Source organism: Populus alba, chromosome 1 (genome assembly GCF_005239225.2).
Source record: "Populus alba chromosome 1, ASM523922v2, whole genome shotgun sequence".
In the NCBI taxonomy this organism is placed as follows: domain Eukaryota; kingdom Viridiplantae; phylum Streptophyta; class Magnoliopsida; order Malpighiales; family Salicaceae; genus Populus; species Populus alba.
This window is the reverse complement of record NC_133284.1, coordinates 29,318,537-29,339,267: the sequence shown is the minus strand read 5'-3', so window position 1 is coordinate 29,339,267 and position 20,731 is coordinate 29,318,537. Positions and strand designations below refer to the sequence as shown.

The 20,731-nt window shown below is 34.6% G+C and overlaps 2 protein-coding genes and 1 pseudogene across 6 annotated transcripts; 1 reads left to right on the top strand and 2 right to left on the bottom strand.

Moving 5' to 3' along the window:
• The first annotated feature begins 1,704 nt into the window (after nucleotides 1-1,704).
• LOC118032909 (probable anion transporter 4, chloroplastic) lies at nucleotides 1,705-5,770 on the top strand. Of its 4 annotated transcripts, XR_004684737.2 has the most exons (11): nucleotides 1,705-2,122; nucleotides 2,186-2,762; nucleotides 3,058-3,284; nucleotides 3,422-3,788; nucleotides 3,980-4,024; nucleotides 4,131-4,277; nucleotides 4,417-4,554; nucleotides 4,644-4,677; nucleotides 4,800-4,979; nucleotides 5,380-5,496; nucleotides 5,574-5,770. XR_004684737.2 is itself a non-coding variant. In XM_073405061.1 (10 exons), exons 2-10 carry the CDS (start codon nucleotides 2,322-2,324, stop codon nucleotides 5,385-5,387), a joined length of 1,587 nt encoding a protein of 528 aa, XP_073261162.1. In that variant the 5' UTR covers nucleotides 1,705-2,122; nucleotides 2,186-2,321; the 3' UTR covers nucleotides 5,388-5,770. The 4 variants fall into 4 exon arrangements, 3 of the variants coding, with proteins under 3 accessions (XP_073261162.1, XP_034893592.1, XP_034893593.1); XM_073405061.1 differs by having other exon boundaries at nucleotides 5,380-5,770; XM_035037701.2 differs by lacking the exon at nucleotides 1,705-2,122 and having other exon boundaries at nucleotides 2,148-2,762; nucleotides 5,380-5,770.
• Nucleotides 5,771-7,718: 1,948 nt separating this feature from the next.
• Nucleotides 7,719-10,377, bottom strand: LOC118032911 (uncharacterized; annotated as a pseudogene).
• A 3,689-nt stretch (nucleotides 10,378-14,066) lies between these two features.
• Nucleotides 14,067-17,717, bottom strand: LOC118032912 (mitochondrial uncoupling protein 2). Of its 2 annotated transcripts, XM_035037703.2 has the most exons (9): nucleotides 17,394-17,717; nucleotides 16,943-17,161; nucleotides 16,777-16,855; nucleotides 16,520-16,653; nucleotides 16,348-16,446; nucleotides 16,130-16,234; nucleotides 15,240-15,314; nucleotides 14,902-14,988; nucleotides 14,091-14,564 (listed from the first exon to the last, which is right to left on the bottom strand). In XM_035037703.2, exons 1-9 carry the CDS (start codon nucleotides 17,472-17,474, stop codon nucleotides 14,526-14,528), a joined length of 918 nt encoding a protein of 305 aa, XP_034893594.1. In that variant the 5' UTR covers nucleotides 17,475-17,717; the 3' UTR covers nucleotides 14,091-14,525. The 2 variants fall into 2 exon arrangements, with proteins under 2 accessions (XP_034893595.1, XP_034893594.1); XM_035037704.2 differs by lacking the exon at nucleotides 17,394-17,717 and having other exon boundaries at nucleotides 14,067-14,564; nucleotides 16,777-16,832; nucleotides 16,943-17,081.
• Between the last annotated feature and the right edge of the window lie 3,014 nt (nucleotides 17,718-20,731).

Here is a 20,731-nt window from a genome sequence, read left to right as displayed (position 1 = left end):
TGGTGTATTTCCTAACTAATTTAAAATTTATCTATGATTAACTTTCATGACAATAATTTTCTAAATCAATTTATCGACAGAGCTAAATTTAACAATTATGCTTTTTAGGTTTTGATTTGAAAAAAATAACCCAGTCTCCCCCTCTAGCTTGAAAAAAATATACTAATTAACCAAGTCTCATAGCACCATAAATTATATACTTTGTTTTAAAAAAAAATTAATTATTTTTAATTTATTTTATTTTCTTTGTTGAAAAATAAAACATGGAAAAGAATAGAAAGAAGTTGAGAAGTTTTGGTTGAGAGACAAGGCATTTATTAGACAAAAAAATATTAAATTGTGGACATTTAACATTGGTGAGGGGATTGTTTAATTATTTCCAGCACGACAATGATTCATTCATTAGCCTTGATAAACTATATATATTAAGTTACAATTAACTAGTTTTTTTTTTTTTCGTGGACAGCTAATTATAACTTAGTCCCTATAACTTATCAAAACTAATTAATTAATCCTTGTTTGATATAGTTTCAAGTGCAGCTCAACCTCAATTAAATCGTTTTTATCTAAAAAAATGCTTTTCTTCTCATCAGATTTTCCTACTTTATTTTACCTTTTCAATTTTTCAGAAAATTTAAAAAAAAAAACTGGAAAAGAACTTGAAGTTGATGAAATTCGAAGGATTAATTATAAATTGATTTATTAAAATAGGGATTAAATGTACATTTCTTACATAACGATGACTAATCCATCAGCTTGGTTAGATTACAGGGACTAAATTAATGCTTTTTAATACGATCAACTTCGTGTTTAATCGAGAGAACGACGCCGCGCCCAAACAGTCCTACAGTTAAAAAAAGGTCCCCGGGATAGGAAACGACGACCGGCCGGGGACCAGCGTCGCTACAGCGAGAGGGGAAAGGATTTAGACCAGATGGCGAAGGCGAAGGAGTTTTTGACACTGAGCGAAGAAGAATAAGAGAGCTTGTCCAGAATCAAGATTCATCCTCACTGACAATCGACTGAACGCAAAGATTTTTCTTTTGAGGAATCCAAGTCGACCGGATTGAACCCGGTTCATCTCTTGCACTTTCAAGGTCCCTCCCCGTCTCACCGTTAGAAAATGTCAAAACCCCCGTGTCTGCTTGAACGGATTGCTAGATGCCTTATTTTATTTTTTTTTTTAATCGTGGATAATTGTGTATTTGCAGATTGAATTGAATTTCTAATCCACCACATATTTAGGGGTTTGCTCTATATTATAGAAATCAGGGGCAATTTTAAAAGTCTAATCATGTCCTTGACATATTTTAGCATTTTATTTTTACATTTCGAAAAATTTTATTCTTCAATTTCATGATTTCATATTGAAACTGTTTTCTTTTTTTTTATCTAAGCTAAAATTATCTCTAATTATCCTTATGTAAGTCATGATGACAAAATTAATAATTTAACTCTAGTTCGAATTGTTTTTTTTAATTACATCTTCATTTTAAAATTAAATTATTTAATAATTTAAATTTTATTCAAATTATCCTTTTTTTTTTATTTTGATCTTTTTAGTTTTGTTTTACTCTTTAGCATCATAATCGGGTTATAAATTTATATCTAACCCAGTTAGGCTTTAATCCTTTTTTTAATCTTTTGTTTTCAATTTTTTTTTGACATTTATTTATTTTATTGTTGTTGCTTCATTTTTTTATTTATTTCATGCTATCAAAATCATATGATGTTATTAAACCAATGACCCAGGTATTGTTTTATATTTTTCAAAACAAGTAGAATTTATTTTTTATGAAAAGAATTTAGGCTGGGCCGAACGTAGCACAGGCCACCTGTTGATCATATTCATCTTGAGTACATGGGACAGTCTTTCTTTGTGAATATCTAATGATAGGATGGATTTTAGGTTTGTACGTTATGGTGCTTCGTGTTCATATGGTGGACGTTTGCTTTGCTCTCTTGGTTGAAAGATTGCAGGATGAATTAGAGATTACTGCGAGGGTTTCAGCGCGAAGAGGAGGCTGTGCTGCGACAATTGTTCTTGTGAAAAAACGAAAGCAACCGCGGAGTTGATTGCTGACGGTCGACATTCCTCGCCTGGCAAACATAATACCAAAATGTGATATTTAATAATTTTCTTTTCTATTAAAAAATACTTTCTATTAAGGTAATATGCTTTCAGGAAGGAAGAGAAAAAAAGAGCCTTGATTTGAAGTGCAAATGGAGGGCAGTTCCAGTCATTTCACAACTCTCAACGGTGTACATATACTATCTGGCCGGCTCGTGTCGCGTATGTCAGCAGCAGTGGCTGAAAGAAAATGAACTCTTCGCTCCCTCTCAGACAGCCAATTCGCACTCACTCTCCAATTCCACTTCAAAATCATAAATCCGCGCGTTTCAAGCTCCAACCCTCTCGTTTCGTTAACTCCTCAAACCAAAACTGCTCTAGAACCGTTTCATTTTCACCGAGTTCGATCCCAATTCAACCACGATTCAATGGCTCAGTCGAATCTCGTACAGTCCCGTCCTTGCGAGTTAGGGTTTCGTCGAACGACGCACAGTTCGGTTCGTCAAACGAAGATTGCGAGCCGAAGGCGCCGAGTTTTAGAGAGTTTATAACATCAGAGAGGATTAAAGTGGTGTCGATGCTTGCTCTGGCACTGGCTCTATGTAATGCTGATCGTGTGGTCATGTCGGTGGCGATTGTACCTTTGTCTCTTGCTCATGGTTGGAGCCGATCCTTCTCTGGTGTTGTTCAGGTTATATATATATATTTTATTTTATCTCTGTGTTTTATTTATTTGTTTATCTTCTCAAACTTGAATTTGCTATCCTAGCTGCTTAGAAACGTTGAATAATTTTAGTTAATTGTTTCTTTAACGAAAAATACAAGTATGCTTAATTTTTTTAAAAATATAACTATAGGATTAGCCCTGCCAAATTGGATTGACGTTGACAAATTATCCAAGCAATTATCTAGAGAAACAGCTGGAAATATTTATTTCTAGTCGTATTTTTCTCTACTTGTTCAGTGATGGATGATGTTTGTGGCAGTCATCTTTCCTGTGGGGATACCTAATTTCACCTATAGCGGGAGGGACGCTAGTGGATTATTATGGTGGTAAGGTGGTGATGGGATGGGGTGTTGCTTTGTGGTCATTAGCTACATTTCTTACTCCATGGGCAGCAGATACTTCGTTATGGGCTCTACTTGCTACACGAGCGATGCTTGGCATTGCTGAAGGTGTGGCTCTTCCTTGTATGAACAACATGATAGCAAGGTATCGATGATCTCATTTAATTCTCTTGTTCGATGTTGGTCAGTATGGTTTTATGATATAGCATGTGATTCTAGTTTGTAGTTAGAAAGGTGGTGAAGCTAAAATGTTGAAGAAACTGTATAAACCTTTTCTTTTAGATGGTTCCCACAGACAGAACGAGCCAGGGCTGTTGGGATTGCAATGGCTGGATTTCAATTTGGAAATGCAATAGGACTCATGCTATCTCCAATCCTAATGTCAAAAGGTGGAATATTTGGGCCGTTTGTGATTTTTGGACTATCTGGATTCCTGTGGGTTTTGGTTTGGTTATCTGCAATATCAAGTACTCCTGACCGCAGTTCCCAGATATCAAAATATGAATTGGAGTACATATTAAAGAAGGGGTGGAAATCATTTCCCATGGAGAATAAGCCTAAGACAAACAGAATAATCCCTCCTTTCAGGCGCTTGCTCTCGAAGATGCCAACTTGGTCCCTAATTATTGCCAATGCAATGCATAGCTGGGTACTTCACACATCATTTTTTTAATCTAGAATTTGTCATTAATTTTCTTCTCCTATGCTAAATATGTTGCTTGGAATGGTTGGAATATGTGGAAGTTTTTTGCATCTAATATCTAGATTCAACTGTACTAAGGATGAGCACTATCACCTTCTGGTGCTAATATTTTGAAATGGTTTAAAATAATTCTGCAGGGATTTTTTGTTATTCTCTCCTGGATGCCCATTTATTTTAACACAGTAAGGCCAACTTCATTTCTATCATCGTGGTTCTCTATATGCATTGCATGCACATATTTACTGGAAGATATGCAAAACAAGGGCTAAAAGTGGATGACATGAACAGATATATCACGTTGACCTCAAACAAGCAGCATGGTTTAGTGCCGTTCCATGGAGTGTGATGGGATTTATGGGATACTTTGGTGGTATGTGGTCAGACATGTTGATACGCAGTGGTATCAGTGTTACTTTGACTCGAAAAATCATGCAGGTCTCTCCCTTTCTGTTTCTTTTTTCTTTTAATATGACTGCAACTACATCTCATTTCTATCTCCTTCTGTTTTGATTGTCTGCATGCATGATTTTCCTCCTACAATTTTATAGAAAGCATCAAATCATCTTCCTTGCAGTCAATTGGCTTTTTTGGTCCTGGGATTGCTCTTATTGGTTTGACAACCGCTAGAAATCCATTTCTTGCATCTGCTTGGCTAACTATAGCTGTTGGACTGAAGTCTTTTAGTCATTCAGGTTTTCTCGTGAATCTTCAGGTTGGTGTACCGGAGTTGCAATGTTTAAAATGCTTGTCATTAATCTCTGAGGTTTTGTCTAATTTTTTATTCATTCTTTCTATTTCCAGGAGATCGCTCCAAGTTATTCTGGTGTTTTACATGGTACCACTAAATCTGCTATATATAATGAGCTTGTTCTGATTTATTTGTTCAAGATAGTACTAGATAACTTTAAAGTTTTAATCTAGTGTGATATGTTGCAACTGCTTTCCGTTTGCTTGTAGGAATATCAAATACTGCTGGAACATTAGCAGCCATTGTGGGAACAGTTGGAGCTGGTTTCTTTGTTGAACTAGTGGGTTCTTTCCGTGGATTTCTGTTGCTCACATCACTCTTATATTTTCTCGCTGCTCTTTTCTACAACATCTTCTCCACTGGAGAGAGAGTAAATTTCGATGAAACTGGTCAGTGTCATTCATTTTCTCCCTTCTTCTTAGCTGGATTAATCTGTTGCTCTCATGATTTTCACTGAGCTTGTAGTCTTTATTTATACTTGCTTCTCAACTATTGTACTCGAGTGTTTTGGTACTCTCTTGCAAACACTCACAGGTTGCAGTAACATCATACAACATTTTCAACAAGACAATAGTCAAGTGCTACATTACTAAAAAAGGCAATTTTTACGTTCCATGTGCATACATGACAACATGCAAATAAATGATTGGCCTTTTATTTTGTTTAAGTTTCTCCAAGTTTTAACTCTGAACTATAGGGCTGTTCACATGATTTTGTTCTTTTGTGATATTTATGCCGTTTAATTACCTCTTTTAGTTTACTGATGGAAGTATTTTTTTTGCCCTCCAGCTCCCTGAATGAGTTTGAAACCATTCTCCATTCACTATTAGTTTATGATGGATCGTGATGTGAAGAGTCTAGCAATTGCACCTGAGGAACTGGAGATGTTCAGGAATGCTAGCGAAGGTTGTGCAGTGGGAATTGTCATCTCCCATCCAAAGAGATAGGCTGTTAGTCTGATTTTTCTTTTCTTTTCTTGCCAGTATAAAATCAAAGAATGTACAGTGGCTACTTGTGTAAATCCCTCGGCGTCAAGTATCCAGGCTTCTGTTTCTGGTGCAATGTTGTTTTCAACCAACAAAATGTAAGATCTTCTGAGGTATGCTCCTAGGTCAATTCATCTGCATAACAGTTCTTCCCATCCAGTTTGCTTATTCTAAAGAAATTATCTTCCTCTTTACTCTGAAAGCTTTTACATTCTGGTACTATTTCATTACATTATGTTTTCGTTGTTTCATTTCTGGTGTTCTAAAATTCAACAACCATAACCAAGCAAGGTGTTAAGAGTGTTGACAATTTGAACTGCTAAGAGTGTTAATAACAACTGGAATGATGTCTCAAATCTCTGAAAAGTAACCATCAGATTGCTGGTATTCCAAATAAAAAAAATGACGTCAGACTTCTCATGCTAGTAAATGTCCAGGCGTCCTTAATGGCTCCTCCACTTAGAAATTAAGAAGCTTTCCATCATCGAATTTTCATGGAAGGGGAAGAACTGAGCATCGCTTGAAGACGGCGTTGATGGCACATGTTTCCCCTGTTCATTTGATTAACAATTTATTTATTTATTTGGATTCTGCTGTTGGATTGCAGGTTTCGTTGAGGTTTTGCCCTTGCGTCCAATCCTGTTAGATTGGGTGTCACGTGCCAAATATGCGTGCATTGGCCGTAAGAAAATTACAGGTGGAGATTTTAAAAATAATCAAAACATTGAAAAACAAGAATCCCAAATTTGTATATTAAAGAAATTAAATTAAAATTATAGGAAAAGGAATGGGCCTTTTCAAAATTAGAAGTTATAAATATATCAAGGAATTTGCATTAAATGCATATCTTAAAATGTTATCTTTTTCCCTCTAATTGGAAAACAAAAGTGTGGTTTTATAAAATCATATATTAAACAAACTAAATTAGAATTAATATTAAAGAAACTGTTACGTTTTTTAAATTTTATAAATTAGATAAATATTAAAGAGATATTACATGAATTAATTAAAATAACAATGACATTGAAGAAATAAAATAAAAAAATATCGGGTAAATTATACAGTTTTATTCCCATGTGGACCTTTTGTTTTCTATTTTCTTTTTCTTTTTTGATCACTTGTTAAAATCTCAAGTGTAATATTCTTATGCCTTGACGTATTTTGTTACATTCTGCTACATTTTATACATGCTATATAAGCGAGGAATGCGCGTGTTAATAAAGAAGGAAGAATGGCAGCCTCAAGCATTGGTTGCAGCAGCTGCTAAGGGGTTGTAGAGCAAATTCCACGTGATTCATGCTGAATAAAAGTTGTTACTAGTTTGTTAAGAATTAGTTACAAGGCAGGAGAGTTGGTTGCAAAGCTCAACTTGTATGAATGGTGTGAAGATGATTTCGTGAAAGGCAAGTAATAATACAACAATGCATTCTCTTCCTTCTCTGTTTCTTTCTTTTCTTTCCTTGTTAGGCCATTAGCTTAACGATCGGTAACAAAGTCGATTCTAGGCTTGAATTCAATCTTGACTCAAAATGCTAGAAAACAGCAAGGTAAAAGCTGTTGAAGAACATTGCAGAGTAGGGGGGAAAGGCCTGTAAAAGCTGTTGAAGAACATTGCAGAGGCCTTCACCATGAAATTCAAGAATCAATGGCTGGTCAACACAGCAGGTTGGTGGAACAAAGCAAGAGAAATGATCAGATCAGCCTACAGATTGAAGCATCATCGAATCACTTCCAGTTGTTTCTCGCTACTCGAATGGCAAGACATTAGAGCCAACTCTGAACGAATTTTGAGCACTCCAGCAGTAGTGAAGTAGATTGGATCTCACAGTAATCAACAAGGAGCATTACAAGTATTCAAGGGCGATGTGAGGGGGTGATAGAACTAATAATCAAGAACATCACAAGACATGGTATCATCAGTTATCCGAGTAAGATAACAATATTTCTCATGCAAGGGTCAAGAAACGTCTGGTCAGATTTTAGGAGGTCTGGTGTTCTGGTTGTCAAAAGGGAAACGTTGCACAAGTTTACTTGATGCAATAAAAATCTCCGAGAAGCAGCGAGAGTTACCAACACGTCCAAAAGCAGACGTCGAATATTGAACATTTAAACACATTAGTAACAACAATTACACACATTCAATGAAACACTTGGAACATGTCGATCATGCATTGAAAAAAAGTACAAGACGAGTGTCTCTCTTGTTACTAATACACTGATAGTTTTAAGCTGTCACTGGATAGAAGACAGGCTCACCATACACATGAAATCATCACAACACCTGCAAACATGGCTCTCAAACCACAAATTCCACATACCTACTGGTGCCTCACTTTCTTCTTCTTTTTTTATCTACAAGAGCTTCATTTTTTGTCCTCGCGATTTATCGGACCTCAATTTACTTTCAATGAGATGGAGAACCCGAGCTTGGGGTGACAGATCTTGAAACAGATCTGGAAGTAGGACTTGCACTGCGGCTCCTAGAGTAGCTGTCTCGAGAATGTCCACTCCTCCTTGAGTACTTCCTTGGTCTTGGTGAAACACTTCTAGAATAACTTCTCCTTGAGCTCCTCCTTGGTGCAGGGGACATGCTGCTCGAATAGCTCCTCCTTGGTCTCGGGGAAACACTGCGCGAATAGCTCCTCCTTGAGCTCCTTCTTGGTCTCGGGGAAACACTTCTTGAATAGCTCCTCCTTGAGCTTCTCTGAGCCCTACGTATAGTAGGGCTGCGAGATACAGAGCGATATCGGTGTCTTCTATAGTATCTGTCATCTGGTGTGTGATGCCTCAAGTAATAAGGTGAGTTGGACCTGTCACGCCTGCTGACCGGGGACCTACGGTATGGGGATCGAGAACGGGAGTAGGACCGTCTACGGCTATAATAGTGAGGAGAATATGACCTCCGTCGGTGGTTGCGAGGGGAGCAGGACCTGCTCCTGCTACGTTCAGATGAATAACAAGGAGACCGGCTCCAGCTCCTCCGATAAGGAGAGTAGCTAGGAGATCGTCGAGGCGAAGGACTAGGCGTCCCACGATGCACTACAGCAAACAAAAAACAAGTATGAGGAAGAAAAAACATACATGGACTGATGACCAAGCCATCACCAAACTAATTTACAATATGCAAGTCGTCATACCACCACCGCCACGTATTGTTCTCAAGCCCAAATACCTCCCAGGAGTAGGAGTTCGTCCTCTCCTCCGCCTAGCCTGCAACAAATTGAAGCAATGAGTTCACTGAATATCAAATCTTTCGCAAAAAAAATGGACACATTAAGGTATAAAACCTTTATTTTTATTTGTAGAATAATATCAAAAAGAGATTTTGAGGATATAAGAAATTAGTCAGTCTCATACAAGTAAGAAATTAAAATTGCACGTGGTTTAACAGCTAAAAAGAGAGAAATTCAGGGCATACAACCCTAACAGTCTGAGACTTGTTGATGTGTTTGAATTGTTTGTTTATTGGAGTTTGATGAAGAGCTGCTACACACAGCTGACCTGCTGCAACAGAAGCTTCAAGTGGAAAGAAGCAAAAACTTTCAATTTCATAAGAACTAAAAGGCAACCATAATTTGTGTACAAATTGAAAGAGCAAAGTAACCAGAATGCAAAAGGCCAGGATCACTTATCAAGAATACAACAAGTGAAGATTCTACCTTCTCCACTGTAATGACACGACCCCCAAGAACAGAGCGGTCCAAATACTTGATACAACGATCAGCCTCCTCAACAGTAGACATAGTAACAAACCCAAATCCTCGAGACTCTCTTGTCAACGGATCTACGACAAGATGAACATCAATCACCTAAACAAAACACAGGCCGTGATTAGTTAATTCAGAAACCAGTATAAGAAACTAAAAGGCTACTATTAAGGAGAGAAACTATAACATTCCGAAATTAGTAGGAAAGACAATAGCATGGTACCGTTCCTTCCGCAGCAAAATGCTTCTCAAGTTCCTTCTTGGTTATACGTGGTGACAGCCCTGTCACATACAAATTGTTACCAGGATTCTCCACGTCCCTTGATGAGCTCCTACAATCCAAATCAAAATAATTAGACAGAAAAAAGACCAAAGAAACCAGTATACAGAGAGATTGCCATAAAGCATGCAGCTTAATATACATATACGAAGCAAGACATTACCTTGACCTACTTCCGGACCTTGACCTTGATATGGACCTGCTGTCTCGCCTGTATGGGGAAGGCGAAAGAGAATACCTCGACCTTCTGGAGTACGACATCTGTACCAACATCAACGCAAAAATAAATAAGCAGTTGAAAAAAATACAATACCAATGACTAATTACTGAAAAACTAAAATAATTTAAACAGAACTCAAAAGAAATCTAATAATTCAATTAACTAATAAAATATATATATATATATATATATATATTATGATGCTCTTCTAATTTAATAGTGTGTAATCGAAATTTATCCACAAGTATCACGATCAAGAACTCAATTATCACATTCAAAGCACGATTCACGAAAATCCAAACAACTAACCCTAATAACAATCCACGATCCTTAATCCGAATTCAGAAAAATTGAAAAAATATATATCACAAGATTATAAAACAAAAACGAGACGGAGCAGATAGAAATGATAGAAGAAAAATCAACAACTTACACTGCAAGTAATTAAGTGATTGAAAACGTTCAAACCCTGTTTCTTTGAAAAGAGATGCAGAGCCTAAACAGGATTTTTTTCTCTCTCTCTCTAAGAAGCGTGAAAAAACCAGAAGCTCTACGTTATATATGAGCGAAACAAACAGAAGTTTCTGGATAGGCGGACATGTCAGCGCAGTTCAATCCCGTTTAATCTCTCTTCAGCGTCCGTGGCTCAGCCTAAATTCTTGAATCTTGACGTGGCACGCTATCGATGGATATTAGTAGCGTGAAACTGAGACCACAACAATAATTGATATCGCATGAAACGTGTTGGATATCGAGTGGTCAGTGATGGGTCCGGTTAAATAATGAAGGAATTATAGATTAATTCTATGGTCATTTTTTTGAACTTATCTTAAGAACTATAAATTACTTATATTAAAAAAATAAATTATAAATACTTAAATTAAAAGGTCTCGAGCTAATCTGATAATAATAAATTGAAAACATTTTAAAATGATAAATAAAGAAGCAATTTTACACAAGTTTTAAAATTTTAGTTTTTAATAGTAGTTTTGTCATTTCATCATATTTTTTTAAAAAAATATTTATGCCTAGTAAAATATCAAATTTCTTATCAATTGAATTGATAATAACAAAAAAATAAATTGAAAAATACAAAATCATAATTTTTTTTCTAATAATATTTTAGTCTTTTATCATATATTGAAATTATAAAAAAAAATTATTTATTCCAAATCAATTTAATAATAACTAATAAATCTTTTAAAAAATATAAATGTATTAAATAACTAGTGTTAAGTTTTTTTAATGAAAATTATAAAATCATAAAATCATTTTTCGAGTCGACCGGAATTTCACTCAATCTCATTGGTTCTATCTTTTGTTAAATGCACCATTTTTTCTCATCATTCATTTGTTGCTCAACTTAGTAAAGTCATGGAACCTAATTCTTATTTAGAAGCCATTACCCATCCAAAATGGCAGGTCACTATGCGTTCAGAATTAAAAGCCCTCCAACACAATGGCACTTGGTCTCTCACTCAACTTCCAACAAGCAAAACAATAATTGGTTGTTATTGTGTGTACAAAATTAAACATCACTCCGATGGTTTCATTGAAAGGTACAAAGCTTGATTGGTCGTCAAGGGCTTGACTCATCTCAAAGGCATTGACTATTAGGACACTTTTTCTCCAACTGTTAAATTATCTATGTTTGTTGCTTGCTTTCCTTGGCTATAGCTTGGGGTTGGTCCCTCCATCAACTGGACATCAACAATGTCTTTCTCTATGGTGATTTATCTGAGAAAATTTATATGTCTCCATCGCTGAAGCTTCTGCGAGAGGGGGAGGAAGACCTAGTGTGTCGCCTCCATAAGTCCTTGTACGAGCTAAAACAAGCATCTCGTTAGTGGTTTGTCAAGTTCTCATAAGACATCCGCTCCGCTGGTTATGTACAATCTCAAGCTGACCATTCCCTGTTCACTAAATAGCAAGGCAAGTCCTTCACAACCCTTTTACTATACGTTAATGACATTCTAGTTACTGGAAATGATCTTATTAGCATTGATGCAACTAAAAACTTTCTGTATAATCTTTTCTACCTCAAAGATCTTAGTATTGTGAAATACTTTCATAGGATTGAGGTTTCAGCTTCTAAAAATGGGATCTTTATTTCCCAACATAAATATGCATTAGATATCAATGAGGATGCGGGGCTCTTGGGTGCAACCCCTATTGATATTTCTATGAAACAAGGTTTAAAATTATCAGATAAGAGTGACTTACTCAAAGATCCGAATCGTTTTAGAAGATTAGTTAGAAGATTAATCTATCTAATTGTCTCAAGGCCAAATATAACATATGATGTACATGTCTTGAGTAAATTTATGTATCAACCTTGAAAACTTCATATGGAAACAGCTCTATGTGTTGTTTGGTATCTAAAAGGTACATCTGGTGAAGGCTTGTTTTTCTCTCCAAACACTGATTTTAGATTGAGAGTCTACTATGATTCGGATTGGGCAAGTTACCCTTTCACTAGGAGATCTACTACGGGTTATTGTGTCTTTCTTAGACCTTCATTGATATCTTGAAAATCAAAATGACAGAAAATAATTTCATTGTCTTCAACAGAGGCTGAGTATTGTGCAATGACATGAGCATGTTGTGAATTTCCATGGCTTCAATATCTATTAAGGGATTTAGAACTTTTATATCAAGAACTGACTTTATTGTATTGTGACAACAAAGTTGCCCTACACATTGCAACTAACCCAGTTTTTCATGAGTAAACTAGATATATTGAGATGGATTGCCATTACATTAGAGACAAGGTTCAAGATGGTTTCATGACTACAAGGCATGTAAATTCTGAACATTAATTGACCGACATCTTGACCAAGTCTTTAGAAAAAGAAATGTTTATTCTTATGATTCACAAGTTGAGAGTACAAGATATTCACTCTCTAACTTAAGGGGGATGTTAGGAATTTCACAATCTCTACAGTAGAAATAGATAATCTATACATATTTACTTTTGTATTATAATGCCTAAATCATAGGGAGATAACCTACAATGTAGTAATTGATTCCTAATAGATAGGAAAGTCTAGATCGCTGCTTGTATAAGTACATAAAAAGATCAATAATATTATTCATTCTAGCAGATGATGTAAGATTCCATATGCTATGGGATCTTACATTTCTCACAAGCTCTTCCAAGGCTTTGACTATGAAACCTTCTACATGGATTGAAGCGTCTTCTCTTTTCTCAACTTGGATCAGTTCTGTCGTAACTACTTTACAGTTATGTTATGATTGCTTTACTAAGTACCATGATATGAAGGCCATGGACCCCATTGAACTTCTTGGAATCTTGCCAACTTGTCATTTTGGCAAATTCTGCTCTAAGAAATACCTGGCAATTGTTCATCCGAAAATGGAGTCGTCCTTGTTTGGAAACTTGGAGCAGCACCAGCAAGTCATTGCTGGACGGCCACCCAGGAGTCAATTTTATGGAGAGTTCTTGGGCTGGCCAAGGCCATTTGGTTGCTTCACTTGCTGGCCTTCTCACTCGACCCCCCACCGAGTCAATTTGAGGTTAGCAGGGGAGCTGAGTTTCGTCCCTAATATATGGAAAGTGTTGTGAAATTTTCTGGTGGGCGGATTCCGATCGTGGGATTCCCTGTTAGTCCCGGATTCAAGCTTGGAAACGGATCAGTTATCAAGGCTAGTGTTTACCTAGTGCCCAGAGCCCGAGTTTCAGCTGCCTGTATATGCAAGTCTACGATGCTACTTAACGCCAAGGTAGCTTGCAGCTCCTCAGCATTCAAAGAAGAATTTCTAGAGATTCTAAGAGATTACTAGTTTTTAATGTCATTAGGAGTAACAGTTCAGTGATTTTGTATGTATTGTGAAAATGTTCATTTTGGAATCTTGTGGAGGTCCCAGCTTCGGACTATAAAATATTAATCGGTCTGATTTTAGTTTCTCTATTTTAATACTTTCCAAAATCATGTGCTCGGGAGTAATATCATATGGGACTAGTCAGAAATTGTAAATAAAGCATTTAGTCAATTTACAAAGTGTGCCTTCAACTTCGGAGCAATATTCAGAATCCAAAAAGCTGCTAGGATTTGTGGTAACTAGTATTAAAGTCGATCTCGAAATTCAAGCCATGCCAGTGGTAAAAGGCGGGCAAGATTTTCTACTTACTAAGCAGAGTGTGAAATTAATCTGATAATCTTTGAAATGAAAATTGACACTGTATTATTCTCCTATTCAGATGAGAGGTGGGCAATAATATCTGAAGGGGAGTAAAAGTATCTACGCGTACAAAAGCTCAATGGTGCCAAACAGTAAACACTTGCTATTGAAATTATGCACGTTACAACAACACATACATTCGGTACATCAAGAAACTCGAGAATCAAGAAATAAAACGGAAAAAATGGAATCTTCCATCATTAACAAACCTAACCAAGTGCTCAGTTTTACTAAGATAATTGTTGGATAAATCATGAATGGGCACACTTTAAATTCGAAACAGAATTGAGGATATCGTGTGGCTTTCAGCGTCACGCTTAGATTGAAAAGGGAGAAGGCAATTCTACTCCCTCGGAATGATGGCTTCATAAATTTTGTGAACGTCTACAAAATAATCATGCAGACAACTCTATCTCTATGTAATCAAGTAGCAAAGAATACCAGCAGAAAGAACCTTATTTATCCAGAAAAAAATGTCCAATTGGCGAAGAGGCATTATCAAAGCAAGATTAGTTTCTTTCCACTTTCAAATCTCGTCATTAGTCATAGTATGCCTGCCCTGTGACTGTTTTCTTGACCTGTAATAACACATTAAATAAGGATGAGTATTTCAGCTAAGATGGCTTACTTCAACTAGCTAGAAGGAGGTTAAGTCAAAGCAAACAAGTGAATAACACAAATCTTAAAAGAAAAGGTGTGGGAAACAAAGCCCACGCCTACAAAGTGAATTTAAGCCAAGAACATCAATTGGTGCAGTCACTTGAATTGTCAAATTGTTAGATCATTGAGTTACTGGAATATGCAAAGCAACTTTAACTTTCATACCAATTAACAGAAGTGGGAATGAAGCCAGTGCCTGGAATTTACATTTTAAATTAGAAAGTACCAAAACAGGACATGATTCACAAATCTTACTTGCTCAAGGGTCAAAAACATTACAACATTCCAAGATCCCAGCCGCCCAAAATTTGGGAGAAAACCTTTGTAGAACGCAAAAATTCCCTGCAGTGAATTTGCTCCCACAAGTTAATACAAATTGAGTCAAGGTAAGAGTTTCCACAAGATTCTTAATTAGCAAAGTTGAAGAGCACATGTTTTTTTTCCTTTTTGAAATAGTATGAACACGCAGAAAGTTAGAATGTTGCCATATCAAGCTTCAATTTCTACTGCTATAAAATAGTCAAGGGCAATCATGGTATGTCATATCATCTGGGATGAAACCTCAATGGAAACATGAAGGGAAATTGACAGACCTCATTCTTCAGTGTCTTGATAAAACAGTCAACAGTATTTTTGTAGGACGAATCTCCCATCATTCTAGATTTTACCTGAAAACAGCATGTGGATCGTACAGTACAGTGTTCATTGGCTAGCTCCAGCATCATTCATCAAAAAAAGCATACAGAATTGCAGAAAATGTAAACACGACACAATTACTTTCTAGCAGTAACCTTGTAATTGCCCGCAGTGTAATTCATGGATTATGCTTGAACGTTTACGGTAATTCTTGAGAATTTAATATGCATGGATCTATCAACATGATTTATAATATCATCACCGGTGTCATTATCATTTAGAAAGCTGTTATGCTCAGTGATTTCAATTCTTTTGTTATGGTTATCAGACAGATGGAGCTTTGAAGAAAGCACCAGAAATTACTTTGGTCATCAGGTAGGTAATCTTTAAAACAAACTGAATTAAGATGTCAGATATTGCTTGTTTCATCACTTAATTAAATTTCTACACAAATTTCAGTGTTTCTACCATGTTCTGTTCTTTCAACAACTTGTGCAGCAGCTTCATGCAGTTCTGGAGTTAGCTTTAGAAATAATTTGTAATCTGAATTATAAAGGTTCATTGAGATTCTAGAGAAGCAGTGTATGCCTGATGGTAGTAGTGGTGGTGGTAGAGATAATTATAGGAATCTGTTCTTCTTCGGTGCTTTTTATTTTCTCTGTGACTTTGCCAACAATGCATATCCAATGCACTTGTTAAACTGTGTGCATCTAACAAAAAAAGGATCTTCAAAAGAAAACTGGAAGTTATGGCTATGTGCAGTGAAGACAATGACTAATTGATTGATGCCCAATGTTCACTTGTTTGCCAGAATTGCAAGGGAGTGGAGTGGATAGAGGACACTTACTACGTCGATGGGAGAACCAATGCACACTGCAAAAAAACCTGCACCGAGACCAGCTAGAACATGAGTAAAGGCGCCGTCCGTGAACCCTGGAATTTGCAATACTGTCTGCATTTGTATATAGAGATTTAGAACATTATTTAGAAATTATATTCATCATAAAAATAAAGGTGAAAATATAAAATAAGTGCAACTTAAGAGTCTAAAGACCATGATTCTACCTGTTTCACTTGATCATAACTGGCGAGTTCAGCAGCATTTATAATAGCATTCCTAGCTATATTTGGCCCAAGTCCAGTCCACAAGGCCCCCAGTCCTTCCTAAATATATAGAAAACGAAGCGAAAATTAAAACCATAACAATATAAAAACAAAAGAACAATAAGCAACATACCTGTCTCACTATGGTAAAATAAGCATTCAAAGCTCCAGCATATCGCCCAGGTACCCCAGCTGGCAGTTTCCCTTCAGCTTGAAGCCGAACTTTTACAAGATCAGTTGGATTAGCAATTACAATTGCCATAGCACCTATTCAATTTGAAAGTTTTTCCAATGAGATTTTGACAGGAAAAAAAAAACCCATAGTTAGATAACACTAAAGACATTTACTACATAATTTAGAGCATTCAGAAAGTAACCAAATGCACCAACCAGTTAACAAAGCTGCAAGTATTTTCTGGTACAAAGGAATGTCCCCAACAAAATCACTGCCAACCAAAAAAGATTTAACCTGTTCATCCAGCATTCAACATCTCCAACATTAATACTCTGCTAACAGTTAAATCCCATGTACGGAAGGAGATCATCCAAGACATACCGGTTCATATAATCCTATCCTTAAGCCACCGTAAATAAACTGGCGATGTAATCCTGCAGTAATGCCTTTCCATAGTGCTGCTAAACCTTCTTCCCTGGCAATAGTAGCCACAGTACCCAACAAACCCCTATATTTAGGTAAACTTACTCCTTCCGAGGCAAATGTTTTCCGTTGTAGCTGGAGCCTAACTTTGGCAGTGTCTAGAGGGATGGTGCAGAACTGCAAAACCCAAATCAACAATGCCGTGGATAGATAAATAGATACAACTCTACCAATTAAAATCCGAAACAAATTACCTTGAAATTGGCTCACATTTATAATTTCCAATCAGCTCAAACTTGACATACATTTCTCAAGTCAGGGCAAACAAAACAAACACAAAACAAGAGGCAGCAGAGTCTTAAAACAAAAAAAGAATCAAAGGAAATATACAGTGGGAAGAAGGGAATACCTCAGCAAAACAAGAAGCGAAAGCACTGCACAGGAAGATTTCGACGAAGGAAATGTCAGAACTGGGCTTGAGATCAGCCATGGAGGATTAATGATGGGAACTGGAAAGGATGCTAATTATAGTCGTGGAGGTTGAGCAGGGGAGAAAAAGGAAAGGAAGAAATTGGGTTTTTTTACTTTTGTTTTAGTAACCAGTGGTTGTCACAGGAAGTATTATTATTATTATTATTAATCATCGATTTCATGGCTTCTGTCTGTGCTGGTGCAGGTGGGTTTGTTTTGGCATTCAGATCCCCTATTTATTTTTTATTTTATTTTTTATTTTTGTGGTGTTTTCTAAATTGTAGGCTTCATCTGGGAGTTCAAGTGGAGTGTTTGGTGTTTAGTCATGTGATCATGTCAACTTCTTGTTGTTACTTGCTAATCTTCACTCTATTTTTTATTAGCATGTCAATAAATTGCCGTAGCTGCTCGTGTATGTATGTTTTTTCCATCGTGCCGGCACGCTTGCGTCTTTTAATATTAGTATTAGTACGAGGAAACAATTGTTTTTTATTTCTTATGAACTTATGGGAAGCATCTTCATTGTAGAAAAATAAAAAGAAAGGTGAGAATAGAGGTTGATTTTTTTTTTTTTTTTTAAAAAAAAAAAAGTAAATTTACCATTGTTCTACTTCTTATCTATAGTTTAAATGTTTGTTTGAAAATCTTATCCATGTTATTTTTTAAAATTTATTTTAATATTAGCAATCACAATATAAAAAAAAATACACAAAAAACCTTAAGGGATATAACTTAACTGGTTAGGTCATAAGCTTGCTTTCCAGAAGTCACTAGCTCGAGTGCCACAAATCTCTAGGTCACTGGAGGTTTACCTGGTTATTAACTTCAAGACCTCATAGCACTGTTATTAAAGTCGGACCAGCTCGTGCGGGTCGACCAGGGACCTAGTGGCTGAATCGATCCGGGCTTATTAAAAGACTAGTCGATGCAACAACCTGGCAAAATCTGATCGACCCATGACTTAGGCGAACCTGGACGAGACTCAGTGTTTTTTTTTCAAATGTGATTTTTCTCCTATACCCCTTTTTTTCATATTTTTTAGTTGGTTGTTAACATTTTTAAAAGTTCACTATATAAATATTAAAAAAATATTTTATTTTTTTAATATGTGATTTGAAACTCTTTAGTATATATATTTTATATTCCCAGAAAAAAAAAGTTATTTTTTTAATGTGGATTTGAAACGCTTTCATATATATATATATATATATATGTTTACAATAAAAAAGTTATTTTTTTTCAATGTGAGATTTGAAATCCTTTAGTATATATACTCTATATTCCCAAGAAAAAAGTTATTTTTACAATGTGAGATTTAAAGCCTTTTTGTGTATACACTCTGTGTTCACTAGAAAAAAATTGTGTTTTTTTCAATATAGGGTAAAAAACTTTCTTGGTTTAAATACTTCAACTTAAAATGATAACATGGTATCTTTTTAATGTGAGATTTGAAACCTTTTAATATACATACTCAATGTTCTCAAGAAAAAAATTATTTTTTTTAATGTGGGATTTGAAATCCTTCAGTATATATATTCTATGTTTTCAAAAAAAAAAAGTTATTTTTCAATGTGGAATTTAAAACCCTTTCGTATATATATTTTATGTTCACAGGAAAAAAATTAGGTGCTTTCAATGTGGGATAAAAAAAAACATTTTGTTTTGAATACTTTAACTTAAAAGGATAACATAATATCTTTTTAATGTAGGATTTGAAGCTCTTTAATATATATACTCTATGTTCACAAGAAAAAAATTATTTTTTCAATATGAGATTTGAAATCCTTTAATTTATACACTTTATGTTCACAAAAAAAAAAATTATGTTTTTTCAGTGTGGGGTAAAACAAATTTTGGTTTAAAATGTGATTTTTCTCCTATACTCCTTTTTTCATATTTTTTTAATTGGTTATTAACATTTTTAAAAGTTCACTATATAAATATTAGACAAATATTTTATTTTTTCAACGTGAGATTTGAAACTCTTTAGTATATATATTTTATGTTCCCAGAAAAAAAGTTATGTTTTTAATGTGATTTGAAACGCTTTCATATATATATATATATATATATATATATATATATATATATATATATATATATATTCACAAGAAAAAAATTATATTTTTTCAATGTGAGATTTGAAATCCTTTAGTATATGTACTCTATATTCCCAAGAAAAAAGTTATTTTTTCAATGTGAGATTTAAAGCCCTTTCATATATATACTCTATGTTCACAAGAAAAAAATTGTGTTTTTTCGATATAGGGTAAAAAACTTTTTGGTTTAAATATTTAAACTTAAAATTATAATATAGTATCTTTTTAATATGAGATTTGAAACCCTTTAATATATATACTCCATGTTCTAAAAAAAAAAATATATATTTTTCAACGTGGGATTTGAAACCCTTTAGTATATATATTCTATGTTTCCAAGAAAAAAGTTATTTTTTCAATGTGGGATTTAAAGTCATTTCATATATATATTTTATGTTCAAAGAAAAAAAAAATTAGGTTTTTTCAATGTGGGATAAAAAAAACATTTTATTTTAAATACTTTAACTTAAAAGGATAACATAATATCTTTTCAATATAGGATTTAAAACTCTTTAAATATATATTATATGTTCATAAGAAAAAAAATATTTTTTCAATATGAGATTTGAAACCCTTTAGTTTATATACTTTATGTTCACAAAAAGAAAAAATGTTTTTTCAATGTGGAATGAAAAAAAATTTTGGTTTAAAATGTGATTTTTCTCCTATACCCCTTTTTTCATATTTTTTTAGTTGGTTATTAACATTTTTAAAAGTTCACTATATAAATATTAGAAAAAAAATTTATTTTTTCAATGTGGGATTTGAAAACTCTTTAGTATATATACTCTATACTCTATATTCCCAATAAAAAAAATTATTTTTTCAATGTGAGATTTAAAGTCCTTTCTTATATATACTCTATGTTTATGAGAAAAAAAATTATGCCTCTTCAATATAGGGTAAAAAACCTTTTGGTTTAAATACTTCAATTTAAAATAATAACATGGTATCTTTTTAATGTGAGACTTGAAACCCTTTAATATATATACTTCATGTTTTTAAGAAAAAAAATTATTTTTTCAAAGTGGGATTTGAAACCCTTTATTATATATATTCTATATTTCTAAGAAAAAAATTATTTTTTTAATATGGGATTTAAAGCCCTTTCGTATATATATATATATATATATTATTCACAGGAAAAAAATTAGGTTTTTTCAATGTGAGATAAAAA